The sequence below is a fragment of the Myotis yumanensis genome, unplaced genomic scaffold (assembly GCF_028538775.1).
Source record: "Myotis yumanensis isolate MYYU_CA2020_CCGP unplaced genomic scaffold, mMyoYum1.0.hap1 SCAF_19, whole genome shotgun sequence".
Classification (NCBI taxonomy): domain Eukaryota; kingdom Metazoa; phylum Chordata; class Mammalia; order Chiroptera; family Vespertilionidae; genus Myotis; species Myotis yumanensis.
Window position 1 is genome coordinate 9,405,105 of NW_027223770.1, and position 18,811 is coordinate 9,423,915.

Below are 18,811 nucleotides of genomic sequence, written 5' to 3' on the forward strand. Positions count from 1 at the left end.
ATTCTTAGTTCCCTCTAACCCTTCCCATCCCTTGAATGAACTCAGAGTTCTGTTCGCTACCTCCCCATGAGGGGGTTGGGAAGCTTCTGTTGGCCAATCACTTGATTAGATGATAGCTGTGAGTTATCTGCTGCTAACATGACTGCTTCTCCCAGAGAGCACATTGAGGTCCAGACAGATCTAAACCTTGGCCCTAAAACACATGTGCTGTAAAGTTACTTGATGTGTATTTATTATAATTATTTATGGTTGCATTTAACAAACTTTTCATTCAATTTGATGCTATTTACACCACTGCTGTGTAAAGAAAGCTCACTACAGGAAAAAAGTCTCACTAATAAATAATCTTCATCTAATTTTGATTTTCCCTAAGAATTGTGTGATCATCTACTCTTGTTTAAAAAATTTTATTTTTCAATTACAGTTGACATTCAATATTAGTTTCAGGTACAACACAGTGATCAGACATTTACATCTTATGATTACACAGATCTAGTATCCACCTGATACCGTAATTACATTATTGACTGTATTCCCTATACTCTTTTTTACAACCCATTTGACTGTTTTTATAACTGGCTATTTGTACATCCTAACCCCTTTACTTTTTCCACTCATCCTCCCAACCCCCCTCCCATCTGACCACCATTCGTTCCCTGAATCTGAGTTTCTTCATTAGGTCCATCCATGTTGTCGCAAATGGCAATATTTCATTTTTTATGGCTGAGTAATATTCTATTGTACATTTACACCATATCTTCTTTATCCATTTGTCTACCGACAGACACTTAGGTTGCTTCCATGTCTTGGGTAATGTAAGTAATGCTGCAGTGAGTATAAGGGTACACCTATCTTTTCAAGTGAGTGTTTTAGATTTCTTTGGATCAATACCCAAAAGTGGGATTGCAGGACCATCTGGTAGTTCTATTTTTAATTTTTTGAAGAACCTCCTTACTGTTTCCCATGGTGGCTCTGAGAAGAAGCTATCCCTGGATCTGCTAGGATTCCAGGAAGCAGAGAAAGCCTAGTCCTGCTCAGCTTCCCCCACACTCCCTGAGGTCTCCAGAGTGCACAGGAGAAGGAACCACAAGACTCAGGTAAACTTCAAGTACAAACTTTATTTCTATTACAAGGATGTTAATAATTATAATAATAATAAAATAAAAAGAGGGAGAGGGGGCTCCGATACTTGGTTTATAGTTAAGTCACAGAGCTTAGGCCTCAGTCCCAGTCAGGCAGAGCCCAGCAAGGCCCTGGCAGGGACAGGGAGTCCCTCACTGTCTCCATCAGAAGGCAGTCAAGACAAAGGAGCCGTTTCCCCACCGAAACAGAAGGCAGTGATGCCAAATGCCAAAGAAGCAGATTAAAACAAAGCCCGGGTCCTTTCTAGTTCAACTCATCTCCAAAAGCCTGTTCCTAACATATTGCAACTGACCTGAACACCTTCTCAGAGCTGCTCCACACATAAACCAGAGTCTCAATTCTAAAGTGGGGAGCGGCAGCACACACGAGGTTACCCAAAAGTTCCCAAACTTAGGTCCCTGCAGGAAAAAGAATCACTTTACTGGTGAATACCAGGTTTCCACACCCTCTCCTCTCTCCACCAGGACCACACAGCACCAAGAAACAGTGGTGACAGTATGTCAAAAGAGGAGCCCTGGTGGGCTGAGAGGCCATAAGTTGTGTTTGTGCTGCCAAAAGGCAGCAGCTAAAGCTGAAACAAATTTCTTAACAGCTTCCCTGCTAGCCCTCCCTCCAACCCCCAAACTCCCACATCACAATCTCAAAAGACACAAAATGGTTGTATCTTTAAAAAAAAATCTAAAATCTCCCCTGCCCCCAGAGCCCGAGAGGCAGGGCCTGCACTGCGGCTGCGCAGAGAAATGGAACCCTGTGCAGGTTCTCGCAGACACCATTACTCCTCTTCCTCCTCGGCATCACCAGCTCCCTGTTGCTTGGGGGGTTTTGCCTATTGAGAAAACAAACAAAAGCCCAAATAGAAAGTGAAAATTCAGGCAGTATACCTTCAGAGCTCTGAGCTCTGAAAAGTCAAGCTTCCATAGAAACCTCTTCATCAAAAGGCAAACGAACAACCCTTCAGCCATAAGCGGCCTGTTGCCCAGCTCCTTCTCTGACTTCAAGAACCATACATACCACACCCCCCGCTCCTGAGTCCTCACTGAGCACTTCGGGGCTGGATCCCCCATTACCTTTGCAGTCCTGTTGCGAAAGCTGGCAGTTGTGGCGGTGACCCTTGAGTTCCTGCCACCTTCACTCCTACCACTGAAAGAGAAGGATTGGAAACTAGTTTCTAAGATGCCCCTGAACAAAAGTCAGACCACTCAGAAGACAAACAGCTGGAACCAGACAAAGCAGCTCTCTGTGAGCAGACAAAACAAACCAACAACAAATACCCAACAAATAGCAAGAGAACATTTTGGAATCAGGCCATAGCACAAGCAAAGTCCACACTCTCATGGTCTCCTGAGCTACTCACAAGCTCCACTCCTGAGCTATTATTACCTTGGCCCATGTCTCCCTGAAGGCCCACGGGAGAAAGAGGACGCAAGGTTTTCTGGGTAGAGATTTCGAACAGAGCGAATCACTGGAACGTGCCCAGCAGCCATGGGCCCATTATGGCTGTTTCGATTCCGGCCCCGAATGTCCTGGCTGTCTAAGTTGTTGAGCTTCATTACGCTGGGCTGGGAACTAGATTTAGGGCTTGATGTGGATGTTGACACACGGTTACAGGTAGCCATCATATTGTTAATGGGTCTGCTAGGGGGAAGAGGGTAGGTGGGCACTTTAGCCGTTTCCTGCTTAATATCATCCATGTAACCAGAAGACAGGTCTCCTGCAAAGAGAAGAGAGAACCAGTTTTAGGGGAAAGACTGCTCTTGCTATTAGTGCTGGAGTTGGAGCAGGAACATGAAGATTCTGGGTAGAACTGCCTCTCATCTAAAGGCTGCTGAAACCCAAGTGTCCAGACAGGGTTAGGAACACCTTTGTCCACACTGTATGCTTATTATTTGAGTCCTCATATAACTAACCAACAATGATGTGTAAGCAAACCTTGAAAAATAATGTCTAACTGGCTTTGTAGCGAGTTTGAAAAACAGTTTACTTGCCTAGTCCCTGAGACTCTTTAATAATAATGATGATGATGATTGAATACCCTAAGCAAATTTCAACTAGAGGCAGGGGTCTAAAAGTTATCTCCAAATAGTCCACTGATGAAAGCTACAGCTGAGTAATCACTGACTACCATGCCAGTACCCTCTAAGCCTACACTCAAGACCGCTCAGTCTAACATGGGACCACAACCGCTAGTAGTGAGATCCTACTGTGCTTGGTTCAGGATTCAGGGACCCCCATGTTAGAGCAGCGGACGAGAAACGGTAAACAGGCCCGTGTCAGCAGCAGACCTGCAGCTTTGGCTCAGCCCTGGCTAATACCCTGGTGTCTGACACGCCTCTTGGGCAGCTCTGGTGAGGTCTCTCGAGACTGGAAATCCTGTCTAGGAATCTCCTCCATCACATGGTTGTTTGCTGTGGCTGGGCGTTGATCACACTGGTCCTAACAAAACAAAACAAAAATTAGTACCTCCGGGCAGAGTCATTGCTTGGAGAGGGAGCAGTGGGAAGAAAGGAAGGAGCAGCAGGTTAGGGGAACACACCTTATTCGGGGTCTTTAACAACCACTAAGAGGAAGGGCCTAAGACTAAGGAAACGCATCTAGAAAGGAGCAATCATTGCTATTAGCACCCAAGGCACTGAAGAAGCACTGCCTGATTTGTGCAGGGATCAGGAAGGGCTGGTGTCAAGAGCCCTAAAAAATATACCTATACTTTGACCACAGAGCATTTGCATGGTTGCTTATTTCAGAATCTCCCGTAGGAGACAACCAGCAGTCATTTATCTACTGCTTGACCCAAAAGCAGAAGTCTTTATTTACACGAATGAAATTCGTGGTGTTCTAGCAACAGCTATATGGCATCAACTACAGAAACGATCCTGAACACACCTGGAGTGTTAGCTCCCTATAACAAACAGGGAGTGGGCAGAAAATTGTATTCCCTACTAACAGATCTGAATCCTAGCAAAAGCTGAGAAAGGACTTCAAATTGTCTAGTCTAACTCCTTCATTTACAGATATCCCCAGTGAGGGAACAGGATCTACCCAAGGTCAATAGTAGAACTAGCCCCAAGGTCTCCTGAAATGCAAGCCTCAAATACCACCACAACAGAAAGAATCTGCCTGGTCAAAAGTAGAATATATTAGTGACATCAGGAGAGCTCTCATCTCAACCATGCTGACAAGATCTCCACACCTGCATAGGAGTCCTGACTCCTTGGTCCTTAGCTAGTGACATGATTTCAGTTGCCAGATGGTAAAGAAAGCTCACAAAACAGGGCATGTCCAGTAGCCACGTCAGGTATGCATGCAACTTAAACACTAAAGAAGCATTCTCAGCTCTGAAGGCCCCAGGTTCACGCACGGGATCAGCATGGAGTGAAGTAGACGGGTTCTTCAGGGACTTTTACCTGGTGATGGAACAGCACCTCCTCTTCCAGCTGGACCCCACAGAATTCACATGGGATGATGATACCGCCCTCCACAGAGGGTGCATTGCTCAGGCCCATCAAAGAGTTGAACTGGTTACTTGTAGCCTGCTGCAGAAACCTCTGGAAGATGACATCAGGGTCCTCCTCCACCTCTTTGAGGGAAGTGCTACCCATGTTAAATGAAGGTAAGGCACGGGAAGGGTTACAGCTTGTCTGTCTCAAAAAAAAAAGGGGGGGGGGGAGAAGGGGGTTAAAAAAATTACTAAAACATTTTCTAGGAATCACAAAATTTTAGTAAGGCTTAATACTGAGGAGAGGAACTAGAAAGGGTCAGGGAAATGCAGATGGAATGCTCACTTTATTTTTATTTTAAACATTTCTGTGCTTTTTCCCTTTTTACTGTGTTCATATGATTATTCTTTTTAAATTAATTGGAAAGATTCAAGATTCTTCTCACAACCACATAGCGAGAGAGAACCAAATATTCTTTCTTATCCTGTTAATGGATTTTCTTATGCTGCTCCCAAACCAAAAACTAGGTTTATTCAAATATGTATTATTCCACTTATGGGGCTGCTTAAGTTTTGGAAATGCTAGACTAAGCCAATCCAAATCAGAGCAAGAGTGTTGAGGGGAAAAATAGTTCCCTCCACTAGGCAATCCTAAAACAAAGTCTAATATTCTCTAATAGTTCTTAAATGGCTCAAGAACTTTCCTTTAAAAAATATCTGACACCTTTCATATGCCAGGTATTAAGATTCAGAAACTAGGAAAACCCAGAATCTGTCAAGGAATTCAGCCTAGTGGTGCAGATGACAGGGAATCAGAAGACACCACATCACAGGGTGACAGACTAAAAGAGAAGTGGGCACCGAACTTTTAGGGTGCACATAGGTGGGACCTCTAACCTAGTCTTCAGAGTGTCACTCAGGATAGTTTCTTGGAGGTTGTGTCTGAACCAAGTCTACGAGTGAGGGGTCTGTTGAGGAGGCAGGGGTGGAGGCCACATGGCTTCCAGGGAGAAAAAGTGCAAGGACCCCTGACCCTTCCAGGGAACTGCAAGGACTTCAGTACAGCTCCAATAAACAAAATGTAGCATGAGATGAGACCAGATTACATATGGTCAGTAGAGACATAGAGTAGTCACCACATGGAGGGAGCAAACTGGGCCTGCTGGAATGAGCATTACTTTTTCCAAGAGTGAACAAGACTATGTTCTCATAACCATATGTCAGCCACATCATGGTAAATAAAACACAGTTTGCCGAAACCGGTTTGGCTCAGTGGATAGAGTGTCAGCCTGCAGACTGAAAGGTCCCAGGTTCGATTCCGGTCAAGGGCATGTACCTTGGTTGCGGGCACATCCCCAGTAGGAGATGTGCAGGAGGCAGCTGATCGATGTTTCTCTCTCTCATCGATGTTTCTAACTATCTCTCTCCCTTCCTCTCTGTAAAAAATCAATAAAATATATTTAAAAAATAAAAAAATAAAACACAGTTTCTGCTCCTATAACAGGCCTATTAAAATAGTTGGCTCAAGACCTCATGTGGCCTGCAACACCAACTGTGGCCTGCACACGTTCCTACTTAACTCTCCAGGAATTCACAACACACCTGATGGTCGATCAGCAATTCCTCTGGGTAGAGCTCCTCACAGAATTCACAAGGCAACATGGTCTCATCAGCTGCACCTGGGTATCAGAGGCCACACAGATGCCAATGAACAAAAACAAATTTGATTCAACCTGTTGTTCCCCTGGTGGGGTTTTAATTAAAAGTGTGACTCCCTTAGATATTTCAGAGATGGAGCAATTTGTGGGGCTGTAAATCCTCCCAGGGAAACTGCCCAAGAGACAAACCCCAAGCAAAAAAATGCCACTATGGAAAAAGATTTACTGGCCACCATTCCCTGAGTAGCTAATATTAGTCACTTACCCACTACTCTCTTTAAGAAAGAAGTTTAAATGTGCAATAACTCTAGGCACTAATCAGCCGTATGTGCATTATTTCAATCCTCAGGACTTATGAAGCCTGGCCAGTATTGCTCAGTGGTTGGAGCTCAATTCCCAGTTAGGGAACATGCCCAGGTTTCAGGTTCAATCCCCAAAAGGGGGCCTGCAAGAGGCAGCCAACTGATGATTCTTCCTCATCACTGATGTTTCTATCTCTCTCCCTCTCCCTTCCTCTCTCTGAATTAAGTAACTAGAGTTTGGCCTTTACATGGGTTTGAGTCCAAAATCTACATTTATGATTTTTAAAAACCCAAGCCAAAAATCCAGTTTAAAACTGTCCCCGTCAATAGTATCCCCAGGTGCCTGCTAGAAGCATATATAAATATTCTGAGGAACATATCAGAAAACTCAATGCTAATTTGTGTGAGTGCATATAGAGAGGGAGGCAGCAAGCCACCATGAGTGAGTCAATAGAAACAACGAAGACCAAAAAGAGTTTGATATATTTTCAGACACAATATAAAAATAACACATTTAAAGATATGTTAAAAAGGGAATTGTAGTATGACTAAGGTATAAGAGATTACTTTGAAAATGATGAGACACACTGAAGAAAAATGACAAATATATAATGTTATGTGCATTTAGTTAGAATGCCGTTCTTGAAATATACATCCTAAAGTATGTAGAGATAAAATGTTATATCTGCAGCTTATTCTCAAATGGCTCAAGGGGAAAAAATTATAAAGATCAAAGAAAAATACTAGAAATGGTGAATAAAGATGAGGGATATATAAGATATTTGCTATACTATTTTCTAACAGTTTTTAAAAATAAAAAGTCGGAAAAGCAGTGAACAAACAAAAAAGGCAAATGTGATCTCATGAAAAACTTTCATTTTTAAAATAAATTGTATAATGTAAGAAACACACATAACTGTGGAGACAGAGGCTAGTGAAGATAAAACAAACCTACCCTTTATGTCAGTCAGAGCATTGGGACCTCCAAGGGACTGCTCTGCCTCACACACAGCCCTCCAGAAGTCCTGCTCTGCCAACTTGGGGGCCTGGCCTTCATTTTGCAGACTTAGGGCCAACATGAAGTCCAAGTTTGAACTGTCTTCGCCACCCTCTATAGGGGACTGTTGGCTTCTATTCCTTTCTTGCCTTTCTTGTTCTTCCACTGGAGGGAAAAAAAAGTAAACTAGTTCTCAAGATACATTAGAAATGCCATGCTTTAGCTCAAATCCATGCCTACAAATATTCCAGGTTTATAGCATCTATGCAGGAATAAAAGAGGCCCAGCCCTCCAGTTCTCACAGGACTCCAAATATTAAGTATGCCATGATAAAAGGTTCCATTACTATTTTAATTGTGTTATTAATAAGCAATATTATTGAGTTTTGGCTATGAGACAGGCACTGTGCTAAACACTTTATGTGTATTTTCTGCATTGTAGAATGGTTTACCGCATGGGGTCAGATTGCCTGAATTCAAATCCCCGCTCTACCACTTACTTACCTACCCTCATGAAACTCCTGTGAGAATTAAACAGATTTTGATAACCTTCTAATCCCAAACACAACTCACATAGATTATTCTGAATTGGAAACTGGGTTGTCATGTTCCTTTGGTTGGTAGTCCTACTATGGGAAAGTTCCGATTCTGAGGCTCTCAGGGGCCGTCGAGGTAGCCTCATGGGTGGATCCAGAGACTCAATTTGTCTGAGGAGTTGTGATGCAATCCATATTCCATCTTGACCCCAAGACACATCATATGCATTAGGAGGCACGGCAGCCTCATCTCTCTTTTTCTCCCCATCTCTCCTACAAACTTCTGGGTGAGTCTTCAGATCTTTCACCAGGACATTACGCCCACAACTGCCACATAGCTCTGTCCGGGCACCACAGTAATCTTCATGGTCCTTCAGTTTAAGAACAGAAAGTTCCAAATCACAGTGCTGGCAAAGGGCAAGCCGCAGAGGACACTCAGTCTCCTGCAACACAGAGTAATGAAGCAGTTAATATGGAAATCTAAGAGAGGCCATGTTTTAGTACATGGCAAGGAAAGCAAAAAAAGTATTTACTTCAATATTCTCTTCCAACCCTAGCCTCACCTGCCTACCATGTTTTTCTATGAATTTAAGAGTCAAGGCTTCTCGCTTTGTCCCTGCCACCAGGTTCTACAAAGGGAAGAAAACTTTAGAAGGAACCTACTCACTCAACCACTCTGACTCATTTTGTGCACACATTACAAAGTTACCCAAAAGCAGCCAGATAAGCCCAGGAGCAAAGAGCAAAAACTTAACAATTCAAACAGGTTTGTGAAAGTTCCACCAGCCCAATTTCCCTTTACCGTTCCAATTTGTCTTAAGATTTGGTAATGCGGAAAAGAGAACGCCTTTGAGAAAGACACTGATGTGAATATACTGTATTGGGAAAATGAAGGACATGTCACTGATTTAAGTTACTCAACAGCAAAAGAGCAAATAATCGCTGGCACTTACTAGATAATACAGTAAGCACTTTAACGACTCTAAAAAGTGCTAGTAACTCACCAGAACAGCATATAAAGTCAAAACTTTATTTAAAGGAAAAATTTTTTAAACTCTTTAACTCTGGCCTACACTGTCAGTTTTATTTGCAGGAATGTTAGGAAATAATCTGTACTCAACTGTTTAAAATGACAGCTATATCACCAATGTGAAGCCCAGAAATAGCTGGGAGAGAAGCCAGAAGAGGGGGCAGTTGATTGAAGGTTGTTTACGTAGCAGGTAGACATTAGATCCAAAGAAATACTTATTATTATTGTTAATGTGACCTCAATCATAGGTCAAATGCTTAGAAAAAATAATAAAGGTAAGAGTGCCAAAGTATTTGTGAGACATTTATCTCTAAGCTGTGGGGTTACAAGTGACTGTTTTATATCTTTTCTAATTTTTTTCCTTGAATATAAATTACTCTTTAAAATTATAAACAAGTTAATTTATTTGAGACAGGATGAAATGCACAAATCTTAAGTTGCATACCTTGATAAATTTTTCAACAATGGACAGTTTTATCTCAACTAGGGACCGAATGATACTATGTTCTCTCTTCACCAAATGCTCTCTGAGAAATTTCTTTAGGTGTAAACAGCATGATATCCAGATGATTAAATCAAAATGAAATTACAAGCTGTAAGGCAGGTGTGGATAAGGAGGTCATACCACATTGGCAACCCCCAATTTGGATTAGCACTCAGTGAGGCTGCAAATAGCCAAACCCCAGAATGAGAACGACAGACTCAGTTCCAAAGGGACAGACTCTGAGGCCTGAGCATGGGGGCACAACAGCCATGCAGCAGATCTGGCAACAAACAGAGCCTCAAACAGGCTTTGAGAGGCGATGTGCACGGATCTTGTAGAGAACAGACAACCAGACTAGCTTTCTGTTCCGCATGTGGCTCTGTAATCTCACGCTTGGCCCCACAGTAACTCACTCCCTTCATTGTACAGGGAAACTAACCTCATGATTCTGTAACTGCCTCTTCTCCAACTTCTTGTTACATTTGCAGGTTACCTAGGATAAATAGTAAAAAACAATAAATTGGCTTTGTGAGAACTTGCTCACTTGCTACTGCGCAATAGCAAGTATAATACATTAATGAACATTTGAGTCCTTAGTGGTTCACCTGACAGTGTTCTGTAGCCATGTGAGTCTCCATGCCAGATTTGGGAAATGGTTCCTTGCAGATAGGGCACACACCAATGTTCCTTTGACAATGGATCTCATGGATGGTAAAGTTACACAAAGGAATTTCCCTTTTGCTATAGAATTAGATCAAAGAAAAAGGCAAGCATTACTGACCGATCTAGTCACAGTTGTTATCACGTGAAAATCTGTCTTGTTCAATCTTTATTCTCCATTATTTCCCTTTAGCGAATATCTCGTCTATTAGCTCTTATGATTGTTACTACCCCTACCTTTCAAGAATCAACTCCTGAAGGTTTGAGTCTTCTGTGCAACACCCTGAATTATCACTGCTATACACTCATTCTAAAAGCTCAACCTCACTTTCTAGATGTCAGAGCTGATCACACCAACACATGAAGTCAGATAGTCAGATGCCAAAAAGACCTGAGCTAGGCTTTTCCAAAACCATCCATGCCCCAAAGCACAATGGTACACTTCAGTATTATTTCAAAAAAAACCCAAAAAACAAAAAACCCTACCATTTATTTTCACTCTCAGTCCGAGATTAGATTTATTCCACTAAAGGTCAAACCAGGCTGTTGAAGCTACTGCATCAACCTCTACATTTGATCATTTGCAATGTCTATCAGAGAGGTCCCAACAGCAATGACCAATAGCAGCAGTCCTATGACTGTGGAAGGCCCAAGAGTCTGCTGGCTATGACTTCTCAGAGCAAGGGCAATGTGTCCCTCCAGACATGATGCAGCCATAACAGCCATACACTGGGCAGATTTTCCAGCCAACATAGGCATATAGTCCAACTACACCTCAGCCATTCTATGGAAACAACTCTGAGGATGGGCCACCTTTAGTACAAGAATTAGGTATCAATTCTGACTACATCTGGCAAAAAACACTAACAGTGTTAAATCCATTCAAAGTAGCACATGGGCCCTAGCCAGTTTGGCTCAGTAGACAGAGCGTTGGCCTGGAGACCGAAGGGGCGTGAGTTCAATTCTGGTCAAGGGCACATACCTCGGTTGCAGGCTCCTCCTCAGCCAGAGCCCTGGTCAGGGCACGTGCAGGAGGCAACCAATCGATGTGTTTCTCTCACATTGATATTTCTTTTTTCTTTTCTTTTCTTTTTTTTTTTTAATATATTTTATTGATTTTTTACAGAGAGGAAGGGAGAGAGATAGAGAGTTAGAAACATCGATGAGAGAGAAACATCGATCAGCTGCCTCCTGCACATCTCCCACTGGGGATGTGCCCGCAACCCAGGTACATGCCCTTGACCGGAATCGAACCCGGGACCCTTCAGTCCGCAGGCCGACGCTCTATCCACTGAGTCAAACCGGTTTTGGCATATTGATATTTCTTTCTGTCTTTCCCTCTCTCTTCCACTCTCTCTAAAAATTAATGGAAAAATATCCTTGGGTGAGGATTAAAAACAAAGTAGCACATGGAAGCATCATGAATAAGACTGATTTGGCAGGACCAATGTTTTCTTGGCCCTGTCTTTGGAGCCACATTGTTACTGCCTGGCAAAATCCAGTAGGCCATGCTTATGGATGGGATCAGTGCAACTGAATGTCTAGAAATGTTTTGTGTGATTTTTTAAAATATATTTTTATTGATTTCAGAGAGGAAAGGAGAGGGAGAGAAACATCAATGATGAGAGAGAACCATTGACTGGCTGCCTCTTGCACGCCCCCTACTGGGGATTGAGCCCACAACCCAGGCATGTGCCCTTGACTGGAATGGAACCCAGGATTCTTCAGTCCACAGGCCTATGCTTTATCCACTAAGCCAAACCAGGTAGGGTGAAATGTTTTGTTTTTTAAACTTAATGAGTATGACATGTGTTTCATTTGGCTGTGTGGCAAGTATCCTGGATAATGTCTTCTTCCAACGATCCTACTTTCCAGCTTTGCAGTGATTTTTTTTTTTTTTTTTAAGCAGGATGGTATAGGAATCATCTCACTGCTCGAATTATTAGATGGTATAGTTTTTCTGCTTCCAAAATTTTTATTTCTGCATTAGACTTATTGTGATGAACACTTTGTAAGGTATATAAATGCTGAATCACTATGTAGTATACCTGAAACTAATATATTTTGTTAACTATAATTTAAAAATAAATTTAACAAGAATATATATACAAACAAGAGGCACATAGTATTCAAAGGCCTAACCTTTTACTCATTTGGATCTGACAATTGGAAAACTCCAATTTCACAGGCTAGCTAAAGAAAAGACTACATTAAAAGAATGTGCCTATAAGTATGTCATCTAGAATAAGATCACAGACAAAATACTAATATACTTGCTTCCTACCTACAGATAAAATAAAGATGTTTTAAAGTGAGATAAATGAGAACACAATTCTATATATTGAGAGAACTGCTAAAAACCCCAAGATAGAACTAGCAAGTTAAAGATAAAATTTCATTTTAGATAGAAATGATTGCAAAGCGAGCCAAGACTTCATGAAAAATTCCCAGCCCTAGCTGGTTTGGCTCAGTGGATAGAGCCTTGGCCTAGGGAACTGAAGGGTCCCGGGTTCGATTCCGGTCAAGGGCACATGCCCAGGTTGCAGGCTCAATCCCCAGTAGGTATGCAGGAGGCAGCTGATCGATGATTCTCTCTCATTATTGATGTTTCTCTTTCTCTCTCCCTTTCTCTCTGAAATAAAAAATATATTTAAAAAAAAGAAAAATTCACAATAAATAGCCTCCCAAACAATAAACATAACAAGCCAGAAACAAATCCTTTAATACATGCAAAAATAAAAAGCTGAAGGAAGCTTCTGTTCCCTACAACCATTCTCTTCCCAATCAGAACACACCTTAAGAGTTAACATGCAAAAACATCTTTTCTAATCACAACTACTTTTTTTTTTTAATATATTTTTTTATTGATTTCAGAGAGGACGGAAGAGGGACAGAGAGAAACATCCATGATGAGAGAGAATCATTGATCGGCTGCCTCTTGCAAGTCCCCCACTAGGAATCGAGCCCACAACCCAGGCACATGCCCTTGACTGGAATAGAACTCGAGACCTTTCAGTTCAAAGGCCAACGCTCTATCCACTGAGCCAAACCAGCTAGGGCCAAACTACTCTTTTTACTGGTCTAATCGCAGCTCGTATTTTGAAGAGTACCTTAATTTTTCTTCGAGAATAGGAATATGGCTCTAAAGACAAAATTTTAAAACCCGGAATTTAGACAGGGTTACTTAGATGGGAGGTCTGTGCTGGCTTAGTCAGCCTCCCATGCTAATCTGCTCTTTTCTTTAAATAAATTGCTTTTACTTTGAATAACCTTGTTTTCATTAGCTTTCCATTAACTACCCCCCCCCCCCTTTTCTAATTCCTTTGGCAGTTATTTATAGATTGTTCTAGGTTTGAGATTCCTTGGACTGATAAATGAGATTATCTCACCCAGGCCAGTGTGGTTCAGTTGACTGGGTGTCCAGTGCACCAAAGATTGCTGGTTGGATTCCCAGTCAGGGCACATGCCTGGGTTTCATGCTCAATCCCCTGTAGGGGGCGTACAGGAGGCAGCCAACTGATGTTTCACTCTCATATCCCTCTTCCTCTCTCTCTAAGTCAATTTTTAAAATATTTTTAAAAAGAGTATCTTAACTGATGCTAAAGTCATATATCTGTTTTCTTATAAAACCACAGTGATGTTTGCTTGTAATTATTTATATCATTGATTACTTTGTATTAGTAACTATATATAAAATTCAAACAAAGCTAAAATACAAATTTGTTTTTAAGAAATTAAATCTTGCCGAAACCGGTTTGGCTCAGTGGATAGAGCGTCAGCCTGCGGACTGAAGGGTCCCGGGTTTGATTCCGGTCAAGGGCATGTACCTGGGTTGCGGGCACATCCCCAGTGCGGGGTGTGCAAGAGGCAGCTGATCGATGTTTCTCTCTCATCAATGTTTCTAACTCTCTATCTCTCTCCCTTCCTCTCTGTGAAAAATCAATGAAATATATTTTAAAAAAAGAAAGAAAAAGAAATTAAATCTTAATTCCATTCAGGGAAAGAATATTGTGACCAACAGTTGCTCTGATTATATCCTAATTCTGTCAAAAGACTGAGAAGAAAAAGGCGATAAAAAAAAAAAGAAAAATGGTTATTTGACTTGAACCTTTCATCAATCTACATCAAACTATTTCCCTTATTAAATATCTCTTTCCTCCTACCACAATTTGGTAAGTTAAACATAACAGGCACTTTTGCTTTCTTTAGCTTTAGTAAGAGCACTTGTATACCACTAAAATATACAAGTGCTCTTGAGAAACCCCAATCAAGAATCAGATGAGCTGCACTCCTAAGTTTCACTTTAGCAGAGCTGCTCTTTCTTGTCACTCACATGGGTTAAAAACTCCAAAATAGAAAGCGCAACATTCGAGACTACGCCCAGTCTTCACTTAACAGTTCTGGAATCACGAAATGATAATGATTAATCTGGACTGCCAGAAGACTTTAGACTTTTTTATTTTTTTAAAGCAATTGAACATTCTTCCAGCAAAATCCTTTATAAAAACAGTTCAGCTACATTGGTCCAAATGCTCTCTCACTACTATATATAGAGCCAAGATCATTAACCCTTGCTCCCAATCAACCCCTAGACAACCAGCCACTCAGGGAAATCCTTGCAACATACTTAAAAAACAAACAAACACATTAACCACCCTGGCCGGTTTGGCTCAGTGGCTAGAGCATCGGTCTGTGGACTGAAGGGTCCCGGGTTTAATTCCTGTCAGGGGCACTAAAAATATATACATTTTTTAAATTAACCTAGTCCAACATTCTTATTATGTATATATTTTTTAATATACTTTTTTTGATTTCAGAGAAGAAAGGAGAGGGAAAGAGAGATAGAAACATCAATGATGAAGAGAGAATCATTGATCGGCTGCCTCCAGCACACCGTCCTACTGGGGGATTGAGCCCGCAACCCGGGCACGTGCCCTTGACCAGAATCAAACCCAGGACCCTTCAGTCCGCAGGCCGACACTCTATCCACTGAGCCAAACCAGTTAGGGCTTATGATATTTTTAGTGTCTTTTTAAAAAACATATGAAGGTATTTTCCAGAAAGGCAAAAAAATAAATTCCCTTATTTATAGGTCAGAAAAGTGAGGCCCAAAGCATTCGGTGACTTGCCAAAAGTCATTAACTAATTAATTAAATGCAGGAACCAGAGCCCTGAAACCCAGCTTCATCCTATCACTCTAATCACTCACTACACCACACTATGATAGCTAAACCAACTATCTTGTCAAATTACCAAAATAGGCAATATTATCTAAAATTGTTAAAAAGGCTTCAGAACTATATATTTGCAGGACAAATTATATGATTCTAATTTTAACCTGCCAATAAATAAACCAACCCTTTACAGCAGTTAGTTTATCCTCATTCCAATAACATTTCTTAGATTAATTTCTTACCAGTTGTCACACAGTTGAGTGTCCTGCTCATCTAGAAATTCAGCCATCTTTAGCTCTTCCAGAAAACTACAAAAGCAGAAGTGAGAACTTTCAATTTCATTTCTGCTTTAAGGATGACAAGCAAAACACACACACACAAAGAAACTGTGCACAGAAAATGTCACAAAAACTAGTGCATTTTATTTAATACCCAACACATGGGTTTCACCTTGTTTTTATTTTTAACTTTTACTTTAAAATAACTTGACTTACAGCCGAAACCGGTTTGGCTCAGTGGGTAGAGCGTCGGCCTGCGGACTGAGGGGTCCCAGGTTCGATTCCGGTCAAGGGCATGTACCTTGGTTGTGGGCACATCCCCAGTAGGAGATGTGCAGGAGGCAGCTGATCAATGTTTCTAGCTCTTTCTCTCTCTCTCTCTCTCTCTCTCTCTCTCTCTCTCCTTTCCTCTCTGTAAAAAATCAATAAAATATATTTTAAAATAATTTGACTTACAAAAAAAAGCACAAAGAACTCCCATATACTTTTCACCCAAATAACCATAATAAAATTATCAAATGTAGGAAACTAACACTAATACAATACTAGCAACTAATCAGTAGATCTTCAAATTTCACAAATACCCTTTTTCTGGTTCAGGATCAAATCCAGGGTCACATACTGCATTGTTATTTCCCCTTAATCTTCTTTGACCTGGGATATTTCTTGTTTCTTCATCTCTCATAACCTTGTTAAGTGTATTGGCTATTCTGTAGAATGTCCTTCAGTTTGGGTTTGATGTTTTCTCATGATTAATACATATCTGGCAAGAATGCCACAGAAGTGATGCTGTGTTCACCTTGGTGCATTACATCAGAGAGCATATTATGTCAACAGGCTTATTATTACAGGTGACGTTAACTTTGATCACTTGGAGTGTCTGTCAAGTTTCTCCACTGTAAAGCTTTTTCTTTTTTTTTTTTAATTGTTTAAAGTATTACGTCTCCTTTTTTTCCCAATTAACCCCCCTTCGCCCCCTGCCACTCCTACCCCCTGTTTTTCCTTCTTTTTAAACAAGATATCAATGCAGAAAGCAAAGTGCTGGCAATTTTATTACCAATATTTACTTTAGATTATGCCTTTCCATGACACAAAAATGGTCTTAAATGCTGCCTCCCTAAACAGCTCCTTAATGGTTTCGACATTTCCAAAGGAACTCACTTTTCAAAACACATTCATTCGTGCAACATGTTAAGACCCTGTGTGCCAGACGCTGTGCCCGGCATTAGCAATACTTTACAAATTAAAGAAAGAGAGTGTCTTGCCCAACAAATCAATTTAGTAAAAGAGAAAAGTAAGCAAAAGAAATAGATACACCTTAAGATGAGTGTTTTGATGGAAAAGTACTCAGACAAAGGGAGATGGGAGTGGAGGGATCGGCTTTAGGTAAGGACGGTGAAGAACTTTCTGAGATGACATTGAAACTGAAGCTCCAAGAGTCGGACCAGGAAATGGGAAGTGAAGATCATGGGGGGGGGGGAATTCGGGGAAACCCATTAAGGCCGTGGCCCTAAGAGGCAATGAAGGAAAAAGTAAACGTGGATCTGGAAGAACGTAACTAAAAAGGAGAATGATTCAAGAAGCCTCCTCATGAGGGACAGAAAGGATGCCGAACACTCCAGGCCGGATGGCATTTAACCCGGGGAGTGACCAGATTCAAGAGAGCCACCCCGACGTGAAATGGACACGGGAGAGGAAGCGCCTGCCGGGAAAATCAATCCCGTCCCCAGCGGGGGAGCCTCGGGGCCGCTCTCAGGGCCGACTCGGGGCGACCCAGTCCACCCCACGAGACCCGGGGCGGCGCCTCGGAGCCGCGAAGAAGCCGGTCTTCTACCCGCAAGGGGGTGGGGGCGGCCTCTCCGAGGGTCGGTTCTGGCCCTGCCCCTCGGCAGCTGAGGGACGGACCCTCTCGGGGCCTGCAGTCCTCACGCTGACAACTGACAATATTCCCCGGGGCCGTTGTGGGGAGCGAACGGGCGAAGGCACGGAGGTTGGGGTGCAGGCGTCGAGGTGAGGAGGAGCCCCCCTTACCGACTCCGGAGGCCGCCCCTCCGCCCGAGGGGGCGGAGCGCCCCCTTGCGGGGAAGCGGGTCCCAACGGTCCCTCCCCCGGCGACGTCGGAGGTGGGGCCGGGGGGAGGGCCGCGGCCTGGACCCGGCAGCAGCTAACATTTATTGTGACCGTTTTCCACGGGAAAGCGTTCTCCCCCGGGCCCACGACCCCACCCGGCGAAAGTCACCCCCACTCCAGAGGCCGCGGGAGCGGAAGTCCAGGCCGACACCTACCCGCCACACAGCTGGTCTGAGTGGGGACTCGAACCGGCGGCCGGCGGCCGAGCCCGCACTAGGCCACCGCGACCCCCGCCCTTCGCCGGCAGCTCGAGGCCCGGGCCCAGCTCCGACTGGGGCGCGCCCCAGCCGCGGGGGCCAAGGCCGGGAAGGGGCGGCGGCGGCGGCGCCGGGGTCGGACGAGGCTCCGGTTCCTGGAGGAGAAAGCGCCGCCTCCATCAACGGCCTGAGGGGACGCTGCGGCGCCGGCATCTTGCCCCCAGCGGCCGCGACCCCCGGGCCTACAACTCTCTCGCCCCCACTCCCCGCCCTCGGGTAACGGCCTCCTCCCGAACGGGAGGCCGCGGGAAGCTCCCCAGGAGCGGGCCGCCGCCGCACTCACCTACGACCAGGAGGACGTCGGGCTGATTCGGCAGCACCGGCCCCGGAGCCTCTTCAGTCAAAGCCCGCACTGAACAACGGCCCCCAAAGCCGCCTCACCATTTCCGACCGTCGCGGAGGAGCGCGTCCATTGGCCAGAGGCGGCCCCGCCTGTGCACCCATTGGACAGCACCGCTGTCGCTCCCAGGGCCCCGCCTCCTGTGCGCCGATTGGCTCCTCGGAGCTCTACGGGGGCGGGTCCGTGGAAGTCCCAGCCCCTGCACATCTGGAATGAGAGACAGAGACCTAACCAGTTCTGGGCCTATCAACTGCCTGTGGCACAGGCTAATAATATTTGCATGAATAATACTGTACAAACATTACTAAGACGCCTAATATATTAAGGTAATTGTCTTTTGTCCTCTTGTCATGAGCCATTAATACTTATTAGTCACTCTTTTTGCTATTA

At 43.5% G+C, this 18,811-nt stretch overlaps 1 protein-coding gene across 1 annotated transcript; it reads right to left on the bottom strand.

Annotated features, from left to right (window-relative positions):
- Positions 1-1,098: 1,098 nt before the first annotated feature.
- On the bottom strand, positions 1,099-18,466 carry TRAFD1 (TRAF-type zinc finger domain containing 1). The gene is made up of 12 exons (XM_070399379.1): positions 18,365-18,466; positions 15,659-15,724; positions 10,188-10,323; positions 10,022-10,075; positions 8,106-8,511; positions 7,492-7,698; positions 6,179-6,255; positions 4,545-4,778; positions 3,456-3,576; positions 2,524-2,854; positions 2,211-2,283; positions 1,099-1,969 (listed from the first exon to the last, which is right to left on the bottom strand). The coding sequence occupies exons 2-12, from the start codon at positions 15,703-15,705 to the stop codon at positions 1,916-1,918; spliced, it is 1,740 nt and encodes a 579-aa protein (XP_070255480.1). The 5' UTR covers positions 15,706-15,724; positions 18,365-18,466; the 3' UTR covers positions 1,099-1,915.
- Positions 18,467-18,811: the final 345 nt, after the last annotated feature.